General features: G+C 36.7%; 1 protein-coding gene across 9 annotated transcripts in view; it reads left to right on the top strand.

Moving 5' to 3' along the window:
* Positions 1 to 2,067: 2,067 nt before the first annotated feature.
* Positions 2,068 to 26,131, top strand: part of mark2b (MAP/microtubule affinity-regulating kinase 2b) — a 65,162-nt gene continuing 41,098 nt past the window's right edge. For 4 of the 9 annotated variants that reach the window (XM_028037308.1, XM_028037302.1, XM_028037307.1 and 1 more), the window contains exons 1-2: positions 2,069 to 2,334; positions 2,636 to 3,292. In XM_028037308.1, the coding sequence (XP_027893109.1) occupies positions 3,242 to 3,292 (51 nt within the window). In that variant the 5' untranslated portion in view covers positions 2,069 to 2,334; positions 2,636 to 3,241. Of the gene's footprint in view, positions 2,383 to 2,403; positions 3,293 to 26,131 lie in introns of those variants that run through there. The other 5 variants (XM_028037303.1, XM_028037305.1, XM_028037299.1 and 2 more) reach the window with 3 other exon arrangements.

The raw sequence follows: 26,131 nt of genomic DNA, 5'->3' as shown, positions 1-26,131 counted from the left end.
ATAGGAAACTCTGCATTCAGCTAAAGCCACAGCAAGACGTCAACAGACATGTGAGGAGGTCAAAATGTGTTACATCATAAAATACAGTAAAATAAATTATGAAACAAGCAATAAAAATTACATTTTGTCAAATGATTCATCCAAATCATCAAGAATAATCATCATAAAATATGCATCAAATATATTAATCAATGTCTTAGTTGTTTTTAACCAAAAGTAACCATGCTGTCCAGTTTTGGTCTCATCAAACTGATGTATTTTTACCGTGTACCTTACCCAGTTCATTAGTGATAGATAGTCCAGTGGAAAAGCTGCAATGCTCCACAAAACATTTTACATCTGCCTCATAGGTGTATAATTTGTAAAAAAGAAAACAAACAAACATTAGCTATGTCTTTTTCTAAAGTGGGGAAAACTAAATGTGAAAGAGATGAAAGAAAACAGGGATGAGATTTTACTGAAGAACCCTAACTGAATATTTCTACTTTATGAAATACAGTTAGAAATCTGCCAGAACAATTGTGAAAGCGATTACTTTAAGTTTGTTTAATAATCAATTTGTGTTAGTTGCAAAGTCAACAGTTACTGTAAAAAAAATATATGCATATGTCCTTATTAAATAATTTTCTCAGAAAACAAAATAGATATGTTTTGCTAATATAATAAATTATGTCTGAACTTCAGTTTAAATGGACTAATTTTAGTAGCATAAAATAGATTCTGACAATGTTAGAGCCCACATCAACCGTAGGTTGTTTTTAATAATTCATGTTTCATAAGCATGCTTCTCGAATCACCGTAATAAAGAACTATATGCAGCATAATAAAGACAGCTATAATGTTTATGATGTGTAATGTATATATTTGGCAAATCTTGCATTTATTTAAATTGTTTCTAACAGTAAGGATGAAGTTAACTAATTTTTTCTTATCTCAAACAACTTTTAAAAGTCTAGTGCACTCATCTGAGGACATTTGTACCAGCACCTGCTGTTTTCCAACCTGAAGGAATTGCGGTCAAACAAATGTGCTGCTAGTGACCGAGCCAACGCATTCAGCTAAATCTTTTTCATGAATTATGGGAGGGGAAAAACATTTCCCCCCTTTTTAACATGGAGCACATATTTATTTCCTGCACAAAAACTAATATTTGGTGCACAGCACATATATAATTATTTCTGAACATCACAATATGTTGTTTGTTTTTTTTACATAAATGTGGCTTAAAGTTTGTCTCCTCAATCATGTAGTTTATTTGTATTATAGATTTAAATTAGCTAAATACTACCAATAAGCTTCACACTTTATCCATAAAAGTTAATAAAGTATTAGATATGGAGATACAAAAGTAAGATCTATTAAGGCTTCATCATCTACTTTAGTTGAAAGGTAAAGAAAAAAGACAGAACAACTCAGTGGAGCGTGCTTTCAGAGGTAAATGAGTCCATAGAGCTGGAGTAAATACAATCCAAAAGTTCACTTTTATTATTGTCTGTATTCATCTAGATCTGATCCAAAATCAATCACCAAAAATAAACAAAATGTTTTTGAAAAACAATGAAGGGGCAGAGCAGACTATGCTTCTTGAGAAATCTTAGATGTAAATGTTTTCTACCATCATTTGTTAGGGGTACCAGCATCAGTAAGTGACCTAAAAAGGCTCAACAACCTGATTAAAAAGGTTGGTTTTGTTCTGAAAAATCTAGAGATGATAGGACATAAAATCCAGAAAATTATCGAGAACCCTGAGCATCCTTTTCACAAGACCATTGTACAAGAACAGAGTGTCTTCAGTCAGAGGCTTCCTCAGATATGTTGTAATACAGACTGCTACAGGATACCCTTTCTCTTCATAACCATCAACATCGCAAATTCCTCGAGGAATCTTGGATGGCATGAGTTACAACAACATCTAACTTCCCTCTGGAATCAATAAAGTATTTTTGAATGGAGATGAGGCGTCTGAGTCGGATCCCGGAAAGGAGTCGGAATTCCCATCTCCGGGCGGTCAGTCGTTCAGCAGTGAAAATTCGGAAAAAATCGAGCAAAGCCGAACACAGAACTCCCTCCCTCTTAGTCGTGGTGCAAGCAGCCATGTTGCTGTTATTGGCTTGTTCCGGTATCAGGGCAGGATAGACCGCATTCGGGGCGCAGCTCCTCGCCTTTCTACCCCCCCTCCTCCTGCCGCCCGTAACACACACACACCTCCTAAAGAAGAAAGCCCCACTTTGCCCTATAATGGATTCAACAACTTGATGATTCCTCCTCCTTCAGTCGGCGCACCGACAGGACGAGCTGCTGCTGCTATATCGCCACACTGCAGTGCAGCACTCGGTGAGCGACCTTATTCCAATCACGCAGCGCGAGAAAGAGAAATCGCCGGTAATTTGCGTGGATTTGGGATTAATTTGTTTTTTCTTTTTTTTTTTTTTTTTTGCGGGTCGCCCTTTTGGCAGTCAGCGCCACTGCGGTCTGTCGCTGGGTGATAGAAGCTAACTAGCTAAGCTCTGCCTTGAAAGAGACGTTGAAATAGCGATTTTGGCTAACAGTTAGCCAACGCAACATACTCTATTCGGCGTTTCTCACCTGCAATGTCTCTATTTGACAAAGTTTTACCTTTCCTGTCTCCTTTCAGGAATCTTCTGAGTGGGATATTTTGACTTTGTCCTGTCAGAGTCGGGAATAACTTTTGGCCTGAAAGTTTTTGGACCTCGGACCTGATCTCGAAGCTTAAAGGAAACATCTGTTGGCACGAGAGGGACGCTGAAACGCCGTCGAGGAGTACTGTGAAGTTAGCTTTGGATGAAAACAAATTTTTTCATGAAGAATTAAGTTACCTTGTCCCCATTTGGCTCAACCGTTGCTCAACTTTTTCCTTCCAAGCTAGCACAACACGCTAGCTGTCCCACAAGCGTACCCATTCTGCAAACTCCTCTGCTTTCCATTTCTAAATGTTTTTTTGGACCTGAATGCTTTTAAAGCCAAACAGCAAAGTTGAGGGGGGGAAACAGAAGCTTTTTCGCACGGTTGTTGCCCGTTGACAAACATGGGACACGCAGCAGCTACAAGCTAGTCGCTAGCTCGCAGGCTAATTCTACTAACTAGCCGCTGATGTGGGATTCAACTTGTTGATTCAACGGGGGACATCTGTTGGAAGTTTCCCTCCACCATTAACTACAAGGGGTTTTAAATGATCAACAGACGCTGATCGATCGGCGTTTCTTCACGGTTTTCTCCCGAAATGTCAACAAGGCCCTCACAGGGGCAAGTCATTGAGATTTCAACAGCACAGGTAAGACGACTCTCCTGAATAGTGTCATAAATGACTGATTCCTCAGTCCTTTTGCTCTGCCTTTGTTGTCTTTTGCCACACAACAGTGATTCACCAGCGCGCCTACGCAATTATGCTGGATTTCCCACTCCTTGCAGCAGGGCAGAGCAGATTTAGGTATCTGTTTAGTCTGTGTTTCCGGGCAGGTCTTCCTTTTTGACTTTCTGCCACCTCAACCTGTTTTAGCATAGACAATTTAACATGATTGTTAATGTATTTGTCATTGCAAATGACCAGAAACGCATAGCATAGGTATGTTGGCAAAAACGAGTCAAAGAATCCATTTGAGATGGTGAATAAAATTGGTGTTGTAAGAAATAATATTGGAGTTTGGGGCAATTCATGTCCCAAATGTTAATGCTAAAACCAAAACCGCGTGACTTAACATTGGCTGGAATAACCTTGACTGAAAAATACATTATTGATAATAAAATTTTCTTCATTTTAAACAACTTGATAACTTGCGTTATAAGTAGAGGTGACCCGATAAATCAACAAAGATTTCTTAAATTTGGTAGAGCGATGACATCCACTGATGCTATCTTACCTTTGCAAAGGTCTAAAAATCATCTGCTGTTCCCTTCAGTAACTTTGTTGCTATATTTAGCGACTTTTTAGACAAAAAAAGGAAGTATTGACCAAAATCAAAATCGTCAGGGTTTTTAAAGATCGGTGACTGGGTATAAAACTGCAATCGGTGCACCGCGATGTTACCTTCATTAATGCAATGACTGCAACGCTTTCAGTTTCCAACTATGTTTTTATTGAATGTAGATATTACCAAGCTGCAATACAGACACTTTATTTCACTTTAAGAAAAACTAGAATAAAAATAGTCATTATTGTTCCACAGTGGAGACATTTAGGCGTAATAGCGGCATGAAAATATGTACGTTCACACAGTAAGAATCAGAAAACCTGAAGTCGCCATCTTTCTGACCATAAGTGTTTGGCAACAACTATATTAGTTTAATAAGATGCCAAGCAGATAAATGTTGCTGAGCACTGCCTGTCTTCTGGCTGAATGGAAGCTACAAAGCGTCTCTAGTCGCTTTCAAGAGACGCGGAAGGGCTCATCCGTCTGGAAGTATTTGTGGACTCAAAAAAACACAAACAGTCACGATGTGAAAGCTTAAGGAGTGCCGTCACTCCTGCTGAGACAATGATGTTAGTTACAGCCTGTTTGGATGCTAGCTGGCTAGCGTAGCAGAAAATCTGAATAATGAACCAGCCAATATGACCTAGATATTCTACAAAGAGCAAAAGGACAGAAAGTTGTAATATTCTGCATAATTAGCGCTTTAGAAGTACCTGTAAATTTAGCGGATGGTGTTTTTTTGTGTGTTTTTCTTCTTATGTATCAAACTATCAGCAAATAAATAGGTAGCAATAAGAAATGTTAAAAAGATCATGTTTCTTCTGGAGCAGATGTGGTATTCGTTGCCCACATTAGATTATGTTTTGAATTGTTATCTATAATCTTTTGTAGTTCCTATATGGGGCATGTCTTGGTGTGGAAACAATCATTTGAATTTGGTGAAATGTGCGTTCTTGTAGAGGAGAAATAAAGGCCAAAACATTACCTTTTCAAATACAGACGCTCTCATTTGCCATTCAAAACGGTAATACGTCGGTGAAGTAGTTTCATACTGAAGAAATCAGTTTGCGTATTGTTTGCACAGGGCTGTGTTGACTCAGGAAAGCTAAATATTTCCCAGCAGGAAGTCTGTTGTGACGGTGGATCATTAACAATAGGAAGAAGCTTTTAGTGATTACGGTGCAAGTACAAACTTCCAATTAAACTTCAGTTCCTATCTACTATATACTGAGTTTTGTTTAAAATCTACCAAAAGGTTTTGTCGTGTTGGATTTCAAGTGACGCCTTGAGGTTGGGGAGAGGCACAACCGTCATTTCATGGCTTATTCAGGTGCAGGAAGTGATTATAAACACTGCAACAATACACATCACCATGTGATGTCAAACAATGCTCCATTATCTCTTCTTAAGCTAAGAGGTTCCTAAATACACTGGAATAATCACTTGGTGCTTTGCAAAGGATTTGAACAACGGGAAACAAATTGTTTTGTTGGAAGAATAAAGGTTTGTTAAGCTGTGCACCTAAAATACTTTAAGTTGTCATTTATTGTGAATGGGCATTATATAAAGAAATCGCATTGATTGAGATGTTTCATGGTTTTATGGTTATAAATTTAACTCTAAATGACTTTTAAAAACATCTACTGAGAGATTACAATGAACTTTATTTTTGGAAATTTTATCAGAAACATCTCAGGAAGAATGTATTTACCACTTCTGGTAGAAAAAGACAACACAAATTAATCTTTTTGGTTTTCTACTTTCTCTACTGAAAAGCAGAGCTCAAGTATGTGGGCTCTTATCAGCCAATAGGAAGGCTTCTCAATGGCGGACACCTGAGGGTTCAGAGGTTTTTGCTCCGTCTAAAAAAAAAAAAACCAGGCCGCTGTCAGACGTTATCTGTTCATACCCTGATCTCACTCCATGAGTCAACCTGAGTGTGTTGGCACATTAAACAGCACAGATCATTACCTCCGGTGTTCTGTAAAAGGAAAAGCATGTTGACCACATGTAGGTGAGGGTACGACCGCACGCGCTCTGAGAGATGCTCACCTCCGTATTTAGCTGCGTCGCTGTTGGGGCACGAAGCCAGAATAGAACGGTTAGCTTAAAAATGATTGAGCTGTATTGTTTCAGAGAGGATGTTATGTGATGGTAGGAAACAAATGTGTTCAAGAAAATTAGTTTTTATGCCTAAGCAGTTGGGAAGCACATCTATACCAATAATCTATCAAAGGATTTACACTTTTTAGGTGAATTAAAGCTCCAACCTGCTGGTATCAAATGATTAATGAACTGAAAAATGAAGGAATATGTTTTTTTTATCATTTAAAAAAAATCTAAAATTTGACTGCTGTTTTATGTAAAAAGCTTTCAAATAAAACGTGGAGCATCACAAAGACTAATTGTATTCATCTAAGAAAACATTATTTATGTTTATGAAAGATAATGTTGCATTGCATGTAAATCTAAAGATCTTTCAGATAACATCTTGTAAATTGTTTAAAAACAACAATGTGTTGGTCATCTTGATAAATCTTTTAAGTATATTAAAACCAAAACTCTCTTTGAAAATTAGCTGCAATTCCATAGCAGTTTCTCAGCTTTTTCACAAAATTATTTTAAACAATATACAATACATGCAAGATGTAAAATTTGGGGTTTTTAAGAATCTGGAATCAAGTGAGAAATCCTTTCATAGTTTTAATAAACTGTGTACACTCCAAGTACTTTGGAGTGTACTTGGATAGAAGTTTCTTTTGTTCTCTTATTGACTATAACAGCAGCTAAATCTTTTCAGTTTAATGTTTAAACATTACAATACATTTCCTTAACTTGTTTCCGACAGCTGTGTGTTCAAACTGAACCTTGTATTGTTTTGGCATCACAGTTTTATAGACTGGTACTACTTCCATTTGCTATATTGATAAATCCAGTAAATTGTATTGTTAAGCATTGTTTAGGGTTACTGGTCACTCCATTTTTTTTTTCTTTTTAGCATAATTTACAGTCGCAGCATTAGTGTACGTGAGCCAATCAAACAAGAAATGTATTTATCTTTTTTAATTTCATATTTTTAAATTTCTAATTTTCAAACATACAATTTTAGAAATGATATAAATGTTTTTTCAGATAAAAATATATCTAAATAAATAAATTATTTCAGTGAAAAACAATTTTTAAATAAATTAAACATATTTAAATAAAATGTTTTATTTTTAAATAACATTTCTATTAAAAATTAAACATGTAATTGAACATTTTCAAATAATAACAAAAAATATTTTTCTAAGATATAAAAATTTGTACATTTGCTTTTTCACAAGGAAATCTTATAAACAAAAATACTCTTAATGTTCACTTCTCTCTGGTGCTCAGCAGCTTTTCCTTTCAGGCCTGATGAAGAGCTGACTAAACTAAAATAGAAATATTCATGAAGCTGTGCATTAAATATCTGCCTTAATGCTAAATGCCAGTGCTTTAACAGACGGATGAGGCCATTAATGTTGCATTTTTCTTGTCTGTACCAAGCGAGAGCGGTTACTGGCCGGATGAAGGCTGATAACCGTCCATCTAGAATAGCTCCAACCTCTCATTATGACGAGGAGAGCATTACATTTAGCTCTCCTCTATGCCTCTCACTGGCACACAGCAATTTCTCCTCCAAAGTGGAGTTTCATAAATGATACGACAATAAAGAAGAGGAGAAGGAGGAGGATATATTTCCTGTAGCAGTTGGAAACCCCGTCCCCCTCATTCCTCGAAACATGTGATGTGCATCGGATTGAAGGCATTTATTCATTAACCCGATCACATCTAATCTGAATTTTTCCCATTCAGGAGACAAAAGGGTTTTGATCATTGCCAGTCCTTAACAGAGTTGCTGGGTGAAAGGTCACAGATGTGCATTCCCTCACAAATGGGTCTGTTTGGAAAGCTACAGATACAGGACCAAATGGCAGCGAATGTCAACCGTACTCCAAACTGAGGTGGGATTAAACGCAACCTGTGAAGACGTCCCAGTCTGACCCGGGCGCATCGTGAGAGAAGTGCCTTGTGACATGTGTTTAGCGGTGTTAAATGGCAGATATGTTAAATGGCTCGTTGTGCAAGGCTAATAACGGCAGTCGGTTTGAGGAACTTGTTGAAAAGTGCATGACATACAGGCGGCTTGTTTTAAACGCAAAGCTGTAGATGTTTGTGCTTTAATTACTTCAGCACTAAAGAGTGTTTCTTGGTGTAAAATGTCTCCAGAATGATGATGTTGTTGCTCGTCCGCTTCTTGCGTATGACAGACTGATTTTTTTGTTTTACAGTAAAATTTTTGTCAAACCACGTCTTTTGACACAAATACAAGCTGCAAATACTGGTCGGTCCGTTTATTTCCGTCCTTTTGTCATTGTTGGGAAGTGGCTGAACAAACTGGATCCTTCTTTGTTGTTGAACCTTAATGAAGGTGAGGCTTTCAAGTTTGATTGAAATTGTTTTTTATGTTTTAATTAATTTATATCAAGTGTTTATTAAAGATTCAAAGGAAATAAAATTAAAATACTCTGCTGTTTTATTATGAGCAGAATATTAAAGTTTTGTACAAATTTAAATCTTGTTTTAAGAGAAATAATCTGCCAGTGGAACCAATGTTTTAATCAATTATTTACTTAAATCAAGCTCCTATATCTATGAAATATTAATTAGAAGTTAGTTTTGTCTTATCTCAAGCATACTAAGATATTTGAATTAGAAACTAGATGAAAAATACTTGTAAGATTTTGTTACTGCAGTGTTCGTGTAAGTCTGTAGTTAAACTGGGAGAGGATCAGCAGAAAGGGAACAGGAACCCATTTCTTTTTCTTAAGCTTTCTTCAGTCAATTAACTTGTTGCTGCTCACTGCCAAACAGGTGGCTGCAATATTACCCTTTAAAACTTGACTGTTTGGATATAAATCCATTCACTGTCTTTTGTTTTATCAGCCTAGAAAAATTGTCCATAAGGATGGAAAATAAATCTGATGGCTGAAAATAAAACATTATAAATTAGACTAACTCATCACTGACTAACTGTTGCTTCTCTGTTTGACAACCTTCTTCTAGCTACCTTAGTTAATAAATAATTAGCCACAGTAGAATGATAAAAAGGCCTCGAAAGCTAATGCAAAGTTCAAAAGTGAGCAGAACAATCCTTTATTTCTCCCTCAATGGAAACATTCAGTTAATCAGTAGCAACTAACAGATAGAAAGCATTCAGATACAGCTAAAATGATGATTGGAAATAAAATTAAGATGTTATGATGGCATATTAGGGCTATTGTAGATTTAAAAAAGGGGGAGTAAATTTCTGCAAAGAAATCAGAAATTTTGGGATTAATCTCAGGAATTTTCTAGAAAAAAAAAGTTCACAATGTCAGTGATTTTTCTAGCAAATTTTAAACTTTTCAGACAGAAATTTTCTCGTTATTTCTAGAAAATTTTAGATTAATCTAAATTTCTGAGTATTTTTGGCAGAAATGTACTCTTCCTTTTGTTTCTATATACAGTTTCCCTAATACTTCCTCTTAAGATGGCAATTTCAAATTTACAAAGTTAAAAACTTTAATAGATTTTCTACTTCTTTTTTCCCCCCAAGTGAGTGTATCAAAATAACAATAAATAATATTAATATAATTGTAACCACCAAGATGTTAAATTATTAACACCAGTGAGGAAACTTGTGGATTATTTTCTTAAAATAAAACCAGATAAATCAAACTTTGTACCTTTTGTCTCACATTTACGCATAAATATCATGAAACTGGCATTTTTAATCAAGGTCATTGTACTGTGAGAGTCTCATACCAGCCCATGCCTAATTTAGGATCAACAATAACACCCCGTATGACTGTGCACCTTAACCGCCAGACACCAAGTTTACAAACATGACCTGCTTTTTTCTCTCCCTCTGTGTTTGACATCATTCACATGCTTTCACATCAGCTTTCAACCAGCCATTTTTACTTAAAAAAAACAACAACCAAAAAACAATTGATTAGTTAAAAATCAACCTGATGATTGCAGAGGATCTAATTAACATTCCTCTCATTTGTTTTGTTGTTTTTGTTCAGCCTAATTGGCCAATTTCTTTATCTTATGTTACATGTAAGATACAGGGTTATGGGAGTCATTTAAATATTACTTATCTTGGTTTATAATAGCTCAATTTATAAATACTCATAATTTATTGTATAAATGTTTTAATAAATGCCTGAAAGAATATTTTGACTTCAACATATTCGTAAGTAGAATATTTGGCTCACATTTTATACATACTAGAAAGATGAAAATTATTTTAAAATAAATCAAATTATGGGCAATTTCTATCTCATTCATTTTATTTACGTAAAGATTTGCTATGTAGGTTTTTCCCCTGACATTTTGTGATATGGGGTGCAGATATTTCCAACAATAACTTCACATACAGGGATTTTTCTAGTGAGGCCTTTTGTGGCGAATCACAAAGACCGTTTGTATTTTATGAATGTTTCATAAGATAACATGGAAGTGAGTGTATTTTACAACTATAACTTGAAGCTGCACGGTTATATCAGAGTTTTATGCTGGCAGTTGGCCTGTGTTTGAACAGGAACTGGCCTGAAATCAGATACCTGTATGCTGCCTTTGGTTAATATTTTCAGCAGTACATGCCCTGTATTATTGAGACTTGTACTTGCAGGGAAGTCATATAATGTTGCACATGTTTGGCCACTTTAATATCACACGCTTATGACTTATTTTACTGGTATATGTGGACAAAACGTACCGCTGGCACGTCGTCATGCTCGGGACCAGACTGTGGTTTTCATTGTGGTTTTAGGGTTTGTGTGTTTATGAAAACAGCAGACAGTTTAGGTCTGATGCCCGAATGATTAGTAATGCATATTATTTTAATTTTGTACCAGTCTTCAGCAGTATTTGTGGTTCAGTATTCACAAATTTACCTATTTGGAGACTTTTCTGTGGAACAACTCAACATTACTCACAGAAAATTTAAATCTGCCTATTTGCAGATTATTTTTGTAAAGCATATCAACTTGCTACTCGATACGCTATTAGTTGACGTGAATAATTGTCGTTGAGCATAGATGAGGGAGACTATTGATTGACGTTGGATCTGTGTTAGGACTATGATGGTTTCCACTGCAATTATTGATGCCTATTAAGGCATTTTTAGTATTTTGAGTACTGAAATAGGTCTCTATAGGCATTTTTAGAGTTGGTCTCAAGTATTCAAATGCATGGATGCATAGAACTACATATTATGTTATACATTGATTTTACTTTTTGTTATGTTAGAGGGCAAATAGCAGAAGGTTTCACCTGAACTATTGTTCATATCCTGTTGCATGTGGTTACTGTACAGCCACAAACTGAAATTAAATAAATCTGGATTGTGGTAGTTGGATATTGGTGACGGTACACAGTAATAATAATTTTTATTAAATCAAATAAAAAACCCTGTTGAGATTTACAATCTCCTTTTGAAAATGGATCTGACAAGATAGCAGCACCGTTTATAAGTACCAACATTTACATTCAACCAGAGAAATGTATTTTAGTTTTAAATGCATCAAAGCATAATAAAAACAGCTAATGAAAATATGACTATTAGAAATGGCAGTTATAATTTTCTTCTTCACGGTTTTAGTTCAGAGAGTTGCTGCGTGTTTATCCCTACTGATGATGTCATAGCAATATATCTAACAATCATTTTTTTAGTGGAGAAGCCCTGCTATCATTTACCTTCAACTATCCTATAAAATTAGCAGGTCTGTGGTTGTAATGTGACAGAAGCTGAAGAAATTCAAGGGTGGTGTGAGAATACCTTTTGAGTATCAATAAGCCTTTTGGTTTGACAGCTTTTTACATAATCTTTTCTTTTTTTTCTTTTTTTTTCTGCCAAATCATTGGGAATTGTGTGAAGTATTTCTATTAAAAGCCAAACTGTCTCTAATGTTATATATAGTCGGCATTTTGGACAGATCAGCAACATTTTCCCATAGTTTTGCCCCTTTATTTAGGATCATCTTGTCCGATGAGGTTCAGCAGTGACGAAACCTTTTTAAATTTCATTAGGAAACTGTTTAATACTTGCTTCTAATGAGGTTAAATCAGATTGTGTTGTATTTATGTGGACTTTAAATGAATGAGATTAGGAACACCTCCTGCTGTGTTTAAAAAAACCCCCCAAAAAACCCTTTGCATCGTATAGAAACCCCTGTACCACCTGTGAGCTAGCATGGTGATCTATTTAGCCTCTGAATTAATTGAAGAATGTTGCACCAACTGCACAGTTGTTTTGTTTCTCAACTTTAGTTTGTGTTTTACTTTGACCTATTGAAGCCGCCCCACTGTGGCTTGCAGATTAAAAACGGTGCTAAGCACCACAGCAACAAAAGACAAAGCAAACGCCGTGTTGGTAATTTGAGTGCAGCTGGGCACGGGTTCATGTTTTTCACCTGACACCTTTTGGGAGTGTAAGAGGCTTGCAGTGAAACTCCATATACATGAGAGTCTCTGGATTTGTGGAACATATCACAACCAATTTCTTTGTCTTTATGATTCATCTCTAAGCAATGTTTTTCTTACGCCTTTTTTTCACTCCCAGAAAACAATAAATTAGGCCTTTAACCTTGACAGACCTGTCACGAGCCAGATGAGATGAAAAGCAAAGCTTAACCAGGGAATCTGCTTCAAGCACACAAATGTCATTCACTTCGTCATACTCACTCGCTCGCTCGCTCACTCACTCGCTCACTCACTCAAAGAGGAGTTACTCATTGTTTCCCCCCTCGCGCACACTGTTAATTATTAATGAAATCGGAGGTTCGTTTTCGTCGTCGAAGGTTTGGCGTTCCTGGGAATCGGAGTGGTGCGGCGGCTGCTGTGACGCTTCCAGCTGTTTGTTGGACTGGATCTCAGGGAGCAGGGGTGAAACTGGCCTTTCTGGTTTGGCTGAGCCGTAGGTGTGGCACTCAACCGTAGATTTGAAAAGCTTGACGTCATACAGGAGGGGAAACGATGGGCTTTTCTCCAGGCTTCAGGTGAACTCTGTTCCTCTGCTCTGCCAGTCCAGCTGAAGGTTTCCCTCATTATTATTATTAACATGGATTTGATGTTTCCAATTATAGATTAAAACTTTTGAAGATATAGGAATAAAACATCATAGCAAATACTTAGATTTGTTACAACATTAAAAAAATGACATAAATAAATCAAATCTTAAAAAGAATATTTGCCTAGTTACCACACAAACCTCTACTATGAACTAAAACGGTTGAGAATGAAAGCAGACAATTAATACCTGAGCAGTTCAAGCTCTGACATGTTAGCTTAGCTGATGGGAAAAATGTCTATTAGGATAAAAATCATCACCCATTCTTAAAAACATTGAGTCGCTGCTACCGAACCCTGAATGTTGAGTTCTGGTAATGCTTACACAGCTCAATTTTCATCAACTTTAATCCAGAAGATGCCTTTGAAAACACAGCTGATTAGCAGTTTGACTTCACACCCTTGTTTAGAGTCCATTAAAATGAGGAAGGAAAGGAGGATCTTCTCACTGGGACAGTCGCCTCTCGTTGGCCTCGATCAACCCGCAGGGCAGGTTTGTTGGCACGCCATGTACTAAAGCTTTAAAATAGTTGTTTTTTTTGTAGTAGTGTGAGCTCAGACTGAAAAATAAAAATAAATCTGACCCCTTGGATTACCTTGATTTAGTTTGACAAAATCCACTCGGGGAATAAAATACTAAAATGTAACTAAAGCCTTTTATTTCATTTCTTTTTTTTTTTTAGTCAGGAAGCAAAGGAAATGTGGTTTACTATCACAAATGTAAATGTGGAGTTTGCTTTTGACTTTTAAGATATAAAGATTTAGATTTCTGTGAAATAAAGGATGAATATGCATAAAAACAACTAATGCTCATTGTTAAATACGGTGGAGGATCTGTGATGCTGTGGGCCTGTTCACGTTGTTAAAAGGCATTTTGTCGTCATAGGCTTTCATGGTTTCCCCCAGAAAACTTGCTAAGCCTGGTGGTTGGGTGCTAGGGCAGTCATTCATCCAGCATACCGTTGTGTTTTTAAGTTAAAAAATGTTTAAAGTTGACAGAAAATTTGCAGATATGCCTTGATAATCATGTGTTATTGGAAGATTAATATCTGAACACAAACTATAAAGTCTTAAAAAAATGCAAAAAAATTTTTTTTTAAACTTAAATAAATAAGCAATGCTTTGCCTGGCACAAGTAAAGCCTGGTGGCCCGCCAGACTTATAATACACTGGGGGAAACCCTGAGCTTTGAAATACCAGATGATTTTAATTAAATATCCGAAACATACAGTTAAAATGACCCCAGAATAGTTCACCAGTGGCTTTTTGTGCATCGTTATCAAAGAAACTGATTGAAATTTGTTTTATTTGTTCTTTACTACCAAGATAAAACCCCATTGAGAGTCCTGGTCAAGAGGCAGCAACAAATACAACACAAAAAATACATAGTTAAAAAGAAATGTCAAGCTATTAAACGGGTGCATGTCATTGAATTGGCCCCTTTAAGTTTTAGTTTAGATTTAAAATCACTAAATGAGAGGAATCCAGTCGATCTAAAAGTTTCTTGTAACAAGTACCAAGAAGAAAACTTCTTCAGTCCAAATCCTCAATTCAGAGCAACAAAAGGATGCAAATAGGGCTGAAACGATTCCTCGAATGATTCGAGTATCTCGATTATTAAAATTCCGCGAGGAAACTTTATCTGCCTCGAAGTTTCGTTAATTTATGTTTTTATGTATTTGTTATGTATTCTGGCCGGATCATTATTTGTGGTGGGCAGCGCTCTTACTTCCGCCTACTAGTTGTTGTGAATTAATCGTAAAAATATTCTATAGAGTACTCGGTTACTAAAATATTTTTTTTACAACAGCCCTAGATACAAACAGACTTGATAATGTAGCCATCCGTTTATCTCACCTTCTGAAGGTTACAGTAGCATGCTTATGCCTTTGGCCCACATGTAGCGCTTGCACTCAGAACAGGGAAGTGCTATGCTGTGTGTCCCAACTATGACAGCAAGAGTGAAAACAGGAGTTGGTGGATTGATTTCTCTCACACACACACACCAAAGGGAGCTGGGGGGCTAGTGTACAGTCAGACGGGGCATACACACTCTACGATCCCACACACACTGCATTCACAGCAAATTGAGACTCGGCGTGACACCATCTTGCTAAAGTGAGGGGTCTCTCAAAATTACTTTGGGAGTTTGTTATACTGGCGTGGCTGTTGTACCAGCAGTCTGTATCAAGGCCTACGGGGGGAGATTGCCTCCCACTTCCTTCACATAAGAAGAGATTTATACACATGAAAGACAGACTGATGATCTCTTCTTCTAACATTAAGTTGCATCACTTTTGAAAGTGGAAACAAATTCCGTTAAATAGGTTTTTCTTTTTGTTTTTGGTCCTCAGTTTATTATACTGAATGTGATTTATTAATTTACGTCACAGTAAATGTGTGCATTATTAGTTACAAATTCAAATGACTGGTTAAAATTCTGTGCATCATCTGCTATTTTTAATAAACATTCAGTGTCTGTGGAAATCCTGTTAAAGTAGGAAGATGTTCCCAGGTCAGCATCTTGCCTGTGGATTTAAACAGGCTTTGTGGTGAACTCAGTTTGGTTGTTAAGATGGGTGAGCATTAATTCTTAAAACAAAAAAGTGTAATTTGAAGCACTAAAATTGTGTCAGTATTTGGGTAAATATGATTTTTGGGATTGTGTGAGCCTCACTTTTCTACACATAATTTGCAATTTACTCATAAAAAGAATTAAACTACTACACTATGGTAATGTAGCTTTTGGGGGAAAACACTGGTGGTATGTAGTTAGTTTGAGATGTTGAGAGCAAACTATCAATACGTCAAGCTAATGCCACATGTAATGCTATATAGTCAAACACTATCTCCTTCACTTGGCTCAGTCACATAGAAAAATAAGTTGCAGCTCTCCTGAAACCTATTTTTATCCTGCAAAAGGATATTCGTAGCAAAGTGTTAACTACATCTTTTTGACTAAGATAAGTGGGAACCCATCCATTCACTTGTATTCCTGTGAGAAAGGGATAAAAATAATCTGCAATTTTGTTGAAGATGACTGTCTTCAAGATGGTGCGGTGAATAGTACATCATTATCATTATTAAGGAGGAGCACACCTGGTTTGAAGGGTGTGACTCTTTGTATTAGACAAGCGTGTTTTCTTTTTTTTTTGACAGCACTAACATGATTTAAAAAAAAAACAAACAAAGAAAAGGCCGATTGACCTTGAAGGCTTTAACTTTGTTTGAGATACAAAATATAATAACTTCCTTTAAGGCTTTTTTTCCCCCACAGCATTATGACAGAGCTGGAGTAAATGCAATTAGAAACTTAAATTAAAGTGGCAGCTAAAAATAGATTTCTTCTATTCCTTTCTTTCCCCTTTATTCTGTAAAACAAATATTTGTATGAAAGAGTTACATTTACATACCTGTAGGAAAAAAACGTGTTCAGACACCTGGGTATTCTCCATTAGAAATACACTTCTGTATAAATTGACAAACAAAAAGTTGCTTAATTGCATTCAAAACAGGCAATAATGTCTAACTGAGCAGCCATTGTTTGTCTTTGACCTACTTAATAACTGGGATGTTTTTAAAGGTCTTGTTCCTCTTATTTCATCAGCAGCTGTAAAAAAAACATGAATATGCAAATCTTGACGCGTCGTTTCAGTTTTACTATCCCTCTGTGGTTCAGAAGAACAATACGAATAAATCACACTTATTTGTATTTTTATCCGTTTACCTAGTCTGATTTTTATTCATATTATTGCCTCTAACTGGTGGCTTCAGTCAATTGCAAAGTAGGGAACGCAAAGCTTTGAAGAATATGGCTTGGAAAATTTGGAGGATTTTGAAAGTCGTGCTTTGTATTTTGTTTGGAAGTTTTTAAATATTTTTTTATTCAAAAACTAAATGCTTGCAAAAGAACAGCAGTCTGAATCCTTTTGATGAGGAAGTGGGGGAACAATTGAACGCCGATGCAAACCAACATCAAGATAAGCAAGTGTGTATGTAGAGCAAATGTACAGAGTGGCATTGAACTAATTTTATTTTTTGCATGAGGCAGCAGCTTTTTCAGCGTTATCTGGGTAACTGAGACTGTTAGTGGTGACTTTGTTTAGAGAAGTATTGTCTTTAGTAAAGTTGACCCTGTTTGCATTTAGAATATCATTTTTATTTGAAAAATGTCACATTGCTAGTTTCTCCACATAATGTTCCACAAAGTCATTTTATTATGGTCACTGCAAACCTTTGCAGAGCAGTGAATCTTGTGTAAACTGAAGGTAACACAGTTGAGATGTTTTGTATGATTAAGCCTAATAAAGTCACGTGTGTTCAAAGCAGTTGGAGCTACACTTCTATTTTAGTGGCGTTAAAATAAATGTTTTGTACTTGCAGCTCTGTGTCTGATTTTTTTTATGGACTGTATGAAAGAAGCTCCCAGGAATAATATTGAGGCCACGTGTAGCTGGTGTTACAGCAGTTCTTTTATCTCTGATTTTGGCTGAGGTGCTACTTTTCCCCCTTTTTGTTTCCTCCTGTTTTTGGCTTTTAATTAGGACTTCTTATCTATCAGCCAACACTTATTCATTTTGGAGTGGAGATCTGAGGAAATTTAATTACTGCTCAGTAGCAAAGAGGTGCCTTTTTGAATAGTGCTGTGTGGATGGAGAGTTTAATCACTGGAAGGCTCATCTTTATTGGTGTATTGGGATTTCTGAGCCTGCTAGTGGAAGAAAGTGACCCAATTTTTAAATTGTGTTTTGTTATTAATCACTGTTAATTTGGCAGAGCTTTTATGGAAATGTATTTATTTGAACACATTAAGATTCGCTTTTAAAATAACTTGTAAACTCTATCATTGTCAGATTTGCAGTATGGCAAAACCAGCTTGGGAGTTATTATCTCTTGTAGTTTGCAGATAGATAAAAGGTAATGTTTTGGAATTTATTGGGATGCTACAGATAATTAGCCTAAGTTAAAATCAAAAATGTTGTAGTTTGGCAGTAAACTTCACTTTTTGTTCTAGTAAGACCTTTCTTTCCTAAGTACGTTGGGAGAAATGCATACTTTTTAGGATCAGAGCTCAAATTAAACATTCTGCAGATGAGATTCTGACTTTTAGGCCACATTTGTAGAGTTGTAAGTTGAAATGTTGTGCAAAAACTGACAAATTAAAAAAAAAAGTCTTATTTTAGTTCACTTTAATCAAACTCTAGTTGTTTGCCTAGAAAGTCAGATTAATTTGGGGTTCATGTATGAATGCCGGGTGGACCAGAAACCGCTGCAAAAACAGTAAGGGGACTATGGCGCAGGGCATTCTGGGTAAATACAACCAAAACATACCCTAGTGGGAGAAATGGCTCATGGTCTTTTGCTAGAGACAAAAAAGAAACCACTAAATTCTGACTCCACATTTACATTTTGTTTACATTTCATAAAAAGAAAGTTGCAGTCAGTGTTGTCTTCAGAGGTTTTTGTGTCGTTTCCTTCAGTGGTTCTTGGTGCAGCGCCACCACAGGCAAGGAGGAGAACAAGTTTTTCAAAGGATTTGGATCATTTGACAAACTGCAGCGTGAAAGCAAACAGAAGCAGCAGAAAATGCAACAAATGTTGCAACTTTGGTCCCCAATCAAACCCGGTCTACCAGACTATCAGGTCTGAAAATACCTTTTCATACAAGAGTAGATTCATCTGAAAGTGAAGATTTTTTTTCTCAGCCACAGCCTCAACAAGATGTGCTGTATTTTGTACATCCAATATTTTTATTTTTTCAGACAACTTACAGCCTTTTTTCTTGTGGATGCCTCTCAAAGCTGTACTGCGGGTTGTTCACATTATGTTGAACTTCTACTTCACCAACTTACTTACTGACCAATAGTTGGCATTTTGTGACTCAAATTATCATCTGAAAGAAAAAGCCTTGATTCGGGCATCCCTATTAAGATGTTTTATTATTATTGCTGACCCTAAAAAGCTACAAGCCAGCGGTGGTATTAGTGGCTCTATGGAACTGACCAACTTCTGTTTTATTAGTCTTTATTTAACTTTCTAAAGCCCTCTGTTGTACATCACATTTACTAACATGCTTTATGAGAGGGGGGCAGTTTGTGCTTTTGTAATGTTTGAAATAATAAGCCCAGCGAGCACAGAAGTGCTGACTCTGAGCTTTGCAGCATCACAAAGCTATTATTATTTCATGCTCATTTTACTTCTCTTGCATATTGCATCTAGTAGGTTATGTAACGAGATTTCCTGAAATGTTTCCAGAAAAAAAAAAAAAGACGTATTGAACTTGTAGCCAATATGCAATAAAAGGGGGTAATTCAGGTGAGTACTCAGATTTTATGGGGTTAAAGTGGATAATTGTATGAAGGAAGGATAGATTGTTTCAAATTAATACTTGGTTGAGTTTCATTTACAAAAGCGGTTTGAATAAACTGTTTTGAATTGCAGCTAATGAGCTTCCTTGGCTTGACGTTTCTATTTTTTAATTGTTTGCAATTGCAAGGGTAATAATCGTGTAGCTACAATCCACATTTTAAGGTGCAGTCAGTTTGTTTTTTTTTAGGAGAACTTCTCTTGCTGTTAAAATAAGGGCAGCACTTTGTTAAACTTCTCAGTGTGAAATTCCATCTGTTTGCATCAGAGTGAATTGGTTTCAAAGTCAGATAAGCAAAGGTCAGTGATAATGAGGCCCGAGTCAAAACATAGCCAGTACCACCTTGGTTTTTCTTGATTTCCCCAATCGTGTGTGTATTTTGATCTTGTGCAAGTGCTTGTGTTGGCAGTAAATGGTTTTCAGCTGCGAACAGCTCGTCAGTAACTGTACTGGATCTGTGTTAGAGTTGGGAGAGGGTTTTCAATCGTTGAGCAGGATGTAAACACTACACTAATGGTCTCTCCACACGGTACACAACAGACATAAAAGGCCTGCACCCCATGCAACGTGCTTCCAATACAGTAGCTCAGGTTTAAAGCAAAGGGCTTTGTTGCACTCTAAGTGGTGGTCATTAAAGAAGTCTCTGAGATCTCTGACAAAAAGGAGAACAAAGACTTTGGCCGATGTGTGGAGGAGGTTTGTAGCTGCACTTCTTGGGTCTTTATTTGCTTGTGTGCAGTATCAAAGAGCTGATGGCGCTTTATTTAGCAGTAGCTTTGCTGTCAATCAGAAGTAATTTCACATTGTCCAAAGCTTGATTGTAGTCAAAGAATAAAATGTTAACATATCATGGTAAGTTTTTGTCAGCTTATCTTTGTGTTTATTTGTGCCAGAAAGCGGAAATAGAAACGGTTTTGGGAAAACCACAAGAGGAATAATTTGGAACGAGTTAGCATTTTGTAGATCTCCCTGCCATTGAGAACACCTGCACCAAACTCATGCTAATTTAGTATTTTCAACATTAATTGACCTCTCTAACCTTTAGTAGCTTCAAATACCATAATTTAAATTTTAAAAAGTGATGCATTTTGCTTTAGGGGCAGAGCTTTGGGCTAGAAGATTTTGGAAATTTAATAAAATATGTAAACAAGAAGCAAGAACTTTGTTCTTGTCTTTCTGAAAAAAAACCCCGAAAGGTTTACAGTTCATTTGATGGAAACCTGCTGGGAATGTGACCTGGCATTTGTTGTTGTTATGACTTGACTTAATGGTTGCTTAATGGTGGTTCCGTTTTGAGCGTACTGTTTTAATGGTTTTTATTCATATTCACCACCAAAGTACGTCACCAAGTTATCCTTCTATACACCACCTCAGCACTTGCTAGGTTAAACTTGCTAGGAGCGGCAACCACTTTTTTGCTGCTATAGTCCATCTGCTTAAAGGTTTGATGTGTTGTGCATTGAGAGATGGTATTCCTCATAGCTATGTTGCATCAAATGGCGGTGCTAGAGAATGTTATACATGGAAAAATACACAGACCATCTTGTCTAGCAGTGACTGAGATCCCCTTCAGTAAGTCGTCTTTGCAGCGTCTGGAGGCCTAAGTGCATTGAGTTGCTGCCAGGTGACTGGCTGGCTTTCTGTTTGTGTTAACATTTGTTTGCATAATGAAGTGGCTGGTGAGTGTAGATGGTGAATGTTAACAGACCATAAAATGGTGAATTTAGTATGCTGACTTCAGTAATAAACTGGCATCTAAAGGCAGAGATTAGGAATGAAGCTGCTTCTGAGACTCTAGACTTCAACTCAAAGTTTAGGACTCTAGTCTTGTGACATTTCAGATTCTTCAAAATAAGAGCACTTCCTCTTAGATTTGTTGACAGTAATGTTGGTAACCTTTATTTCCACTAGGCAAATATTACCTCTTACTTTCACAATGTAAGGTTTTAAATAGCAATAGGGGAAATATTTGTTAAGTTCTGTCTTTAAGTATGAGCTTTGATTGAGGGACGACTTATAGACACCTCATTCTGAAAGTCTTTAACACATCAAATCAAACCTATGCCACAAAATGTCTTTCCTTTTTTTCCTGGGTTGTAGTTCCCTGCTGGTACTCCGGAGTTAAACTTAACATCAGAGTAATATGAGAATTAAACAATGATGTCACTTATTGTCCTCCGACACGTCTATAATTATAGCCATGGCAAGAGGTGGCTATCTGCTTGTATTCCTGTGTGTGTGTGTGTGTGTGTGTGTGTTAGTAAGGAGGGTTGGCTCGGCCTGCAGCTGCCCAAAAATGAAGGAAGAATCAGAAGGCAAAAATAGTCCGACATGAAAGAGGATAGGAGAGCAGGAAGACTAAAGAGCAGCTTATAGTCTCTCATATCTGGTTTGCAAGACACTCTATCCAATCGTGCCAGAAATCTAAAAGCTTTATAGTTGTCAGGGTTGATCATTCTTAAAGGCCGAGTGAAAAGGCGAATGTATTGGAGACGAGGGAGACGTAGTCTTGAAAATTGAATGTTTTATTGAGAGTCAGTTATATACTTGGTGGTTCACATTAAAAGTGACTCCACTATTCTGGCAAAAGTAAAAGCCTACAATTTCAATCTTGACATTTGTTAAAGTTTAACGTTTCTATAAGTAAAGTAATTTAGTGAAAACTAATGAAATTCTCAAATTGTGTAAAAATACGCCATGTTTCTGTTTTTATTCAAAACAAAGCAAGAATTATTTCAATGGCAGCTAAAAAAAGGACAACATTCATTATTATAGCTATAGCGTTAACTAGATTTATTTTTATCTTAACACACATTTAAGCAAAAGTAATTAGAATTACACAGCTAAGTTTAGTAGTTTTTAAGAGCCTGCGGTGCAGAATAGTATAGCTTTTTACAGTTCTGCTCTTTGTAGATTGCAATAAACTGCCATTAACTTGTTAGTTGGGCTATCTGCACAGATAGTTAACCTGTAGCTGCTTCAGATGTGTCAACTGTAGTTTTAAAATTGGCAAATTTGTCCCTTTTTAAAAAAATCAAGATAAATATGCATTACCCTCTCCATAGGTCACTAACCAGCAATGGACAGCAACAGGTTGGGGAGAGGCAGTACTGTGAAACTTTAGGACTTTCTCCGGTGTCTCACTCAAAGCACCCTAAACTTTAGGAACGGCATGATGGGAAAAAAATTAAGCAACTTTTTAAAAGCTTTCCCTGTAATTTAGATTTTTCTTGAAGAACTATAATACAAAAGATATGAGTAGCATTTTAATTAGTTTTTCTCTCAAACCTTCCTGCATTGAGCGGTCATTATTAATGTTTGAAGCAGCAGAGACGACATTAAATAGTATGTGAGAAAGGACTTGTGGTGAAACAAGGTTTTACATATTATGTAAAACAAATTTAAAGTTATGTAATTTGACATCTTATATTAGCGATTAGCCTGACTAGCATTAAGCAGTTTGCAGCCTCTAGAGAATGCTGATTATCTTAACTTTGAACCTTCCAAATCATTGACATGCTTCACTTAACAAACTCATAAGTACATTATCACAAAGTTGTTGTAAAATGTTCAGTCTTCCTGGTATCTGCTGAAAGTCTTGCTCTCTCTTGCAGCCTAAACAATCTGGAGAGATGTGGAAAAAATGACTTCCATTTGAATTACATCCTCTCTGGGCCTTTATTTTTATACACCACAGTAATGCTCAGAATGGATAGCTTTGGGTCTTCTAATAACTTCCACACTGAAGGTGGTTTTTAGTGTAGCCTGGAAGCACTGGGGAAAAAATCAGATTTTTGAGGTTTTGTTTTAAATAAAGATTCTCCATTACTTTCATGTTAGTTCCCAGCTCCTCCTCTGCCTGCTGCAGCACTTTCACGGCACGTGGGAGCACTTTAAAAGTTTGCGTGGTAGCCTGTTGGGCTGTTGTCAGTCTTTTAGCTTCACCATACAGTATTGACAGCTTTTCCATTTAGTTTTCCCGTCAAGGATTGACAGGCTTTAACAGGGCATTAAAGCGGAGCAAACGTTGTGGCTCACTCATCATTTTGAAAATGTTTTATCTACAGATATTTTGTCAAGAATAAAATATGAGCTGCTGATGCTGTTTGAGTCAGCAGTACTTGAGTAAAATCAATGCGGAGAGGAGTTGGTCACAAATAGTTAGATTCCTGAAACATGAGGGCAGCAGTCGATCGTCAAATTAACTCCGAATGCTCAGTTTGCATCTTATTGTCTTTAATGGCGCTTATATAGGACAGTTGGTCTCACCCACATGGTCCAAAAATAAAAATCATTGGCCTCATCCCTCCCACAAGACGACATAAGGGCCTTTTTGCCTTGTCCTCTGGGTTTAGAGTAACTGTCATTTGTTTTTAAATCCTTGTTCCCCTGCTTTTGTTAATGCTTAATCTGGCCTATTACATTTTATTCAAGTCTGCGCTGTCAGCATGAGGAAGCTTGTGGGGGGAGGCAGAGATGCAGCCATTAGATTATACCATCTGGAGCTAAAAAGCCCACACTAAGCCTGTGGAGTAATCAGGAAGCTTCTCGTTTCCCATGACTTGACGGCAGGGGAATAAAAATGTGGAGTCTCTGTAATTTGCAGCTTTAATTTTCTTCTGTGTGTCAAGTTTGCGTCAGGATTGAAGAATTACCGGCTGAGTTTCTTGTGTAGATGTCACTGGCCGCTATGTTTGCTGTTGATGGCAAACTTCAGAGAGGTGTGTTCACTTTCTGCCTGTGTGTGCGGCCACACACGTCAGTCTTGTTGGACGTTTGTGTGCACAACAGCGTATTCTAGTTTCTGTGCGCTGCCGCTGTTTGTTCCATAGCCTGGGTGTGTGTGTGTGTGTTTGCGTCTCGTCACCCTGGAGCCAGTCGTCCTCTCCTCTGACCCTGATCCGCTTCACCTGTCCGCTCAGATCACACATATGGAAATACGTAGACACATACACACACACACACACGCCACCACACACACACACGCACAATTGCTGTGACCCTTTCCTGGAGTTGAAACCCAATCACAGTTGCCAGCCATGCAAAACTTGCCAGCACAGCAAGGTTTTGTTTTCTTTTTCCAGCGTGGGTTTGAGATGAAGGACCTACTGTCTACTGCAGGATCAGCTAAAGTTATTTTAGTTTATATTTGTCTTTATAGAATGTCTTAAAATATTTTGACCTTTGATAGAGTAAGAACCAAACTGCTCCTGAGGATGTAGATTCATTGCTTTCACACTAGGGTGCATGTATCGTATAATTTATCATGATAAATGTCTAAGAATTTTGACTTATTGTTGTCGCGATAAATTCCACTTAACATGTCCTTATTGTCAGGATTGCTAGTTTTATAATTTTCTCTGCTGTTTGTTCAACAAAAGCATCAATAAATATAAATAAATTTGAAAATGCAGTTACAGTGTGATTCACAGCACAGCAAGTGTAACAGCAATTGTAGGGCTGCATTGGCTGTGACAATCACGGCCATACAGCTACCTAAAAAAGAAGTACTAGTTTATATCGTCACTTTTATTATGGCAATTGTACTGCAAAATATTGTGATAAAACTTTTAAGTCCATATCACCCATCCCTATTTCGAACAATTCACACTCATAAGACCAACAACTTTTTACATTTGAGTTCATTTTAGGCAACAGTTGGAATATTTTACCAGTAAACAATCCCTGAATTGGCCATGACTGGCCAGAAACATGGGCTTAGTAGCAGCAGTTTTGTTTGTGTGGAACATGATTTCATTTCATTTTAAAGATTAGAGGACCAAGCTGGAATTTTTTGCCAAAATTATGGTTCAGACATGTCACATTATTTGGAAAATAAATGGCAAAATATATTCGTAATATAGAGATTTCATCTTAGTTTCATCTTAGAACTAGAGGAGCTTCAAACATGTAACCAAGCTGCAATCCTTCAGACGTGGGGTGGGCGATATGGACTTAGTTTTATCATGATATATTGTGGTACCATTGTCATAAGTGACAATAAGAACTACTTTCCTTCATTTTTAGGTATGTCTGAAACGGCGTGTAGCAGCAATCATCACCAAACACCAATATTGCTCTTGAAAAACATATAAAGAAATATGATTTGCATCACTAAAACTGCTAGATCTTATTTTCAAATTTACTGGTATTAATTGGTGCTCTCTTTGAACAAAGAAAATGACAATCCCAACAATACATTAAAAAAAAAAACATTAAACTGAAGTCATTATGAAAACAATACAAGTTAAATGATACGATACAATAAATTACTTCAGTCTGGACTTTGACCTGTCCTCATACTTGAGGTTTTTTGAGTCTGGAATGTTTTGAGCAGTCTTTATCACATGTAACTAGGGAAAAGCAAGTCAAGTTAATAAATAGAAACCCACATTTTTTTGTGCTCATAAAACGTTCTTTGTGTTAGTTGTAGCTTCATGATAATGGCCACACAGATGTCTCAAACTGAATTATTTATTATCCTTAAGAGGTCCTTTGAAATCCTATTACGTTTGTTGCTAAGTGTTGAAATCTGCAAAATCTCTTCAAGAATCTTTAAAGGTGACTATGTTGACATTATTCCCTCCATTTATTAGTCCCTAAATAATCCAAACTAAACATAGTTATCCAGAAATAGTAGATTCCAAGACACTTTTTCATGAGATACAGACTTAATATCAGTAGCAACTGT

This window comes from Xiphophorus couchianus, chromosome 14 (genome assembly GCF_001444195.1).
Source record: "Xiphophorus couchianus chromosome 14, X_couchianus-1.0, whole genome shotgun sequence".
Lineage (NCBI taxonomy): Eukaryota > Metazoa > Chordata > Actinopteri > Cyprinodontiformes > Poeciliidae > Xiphophorus > Xiphophorus couchianus.
The sequence above is the reverse complement of the archived record's forward strand: the minus strand, read 5'-3'. Positions and strand labels throughout refer to the sequence as shown.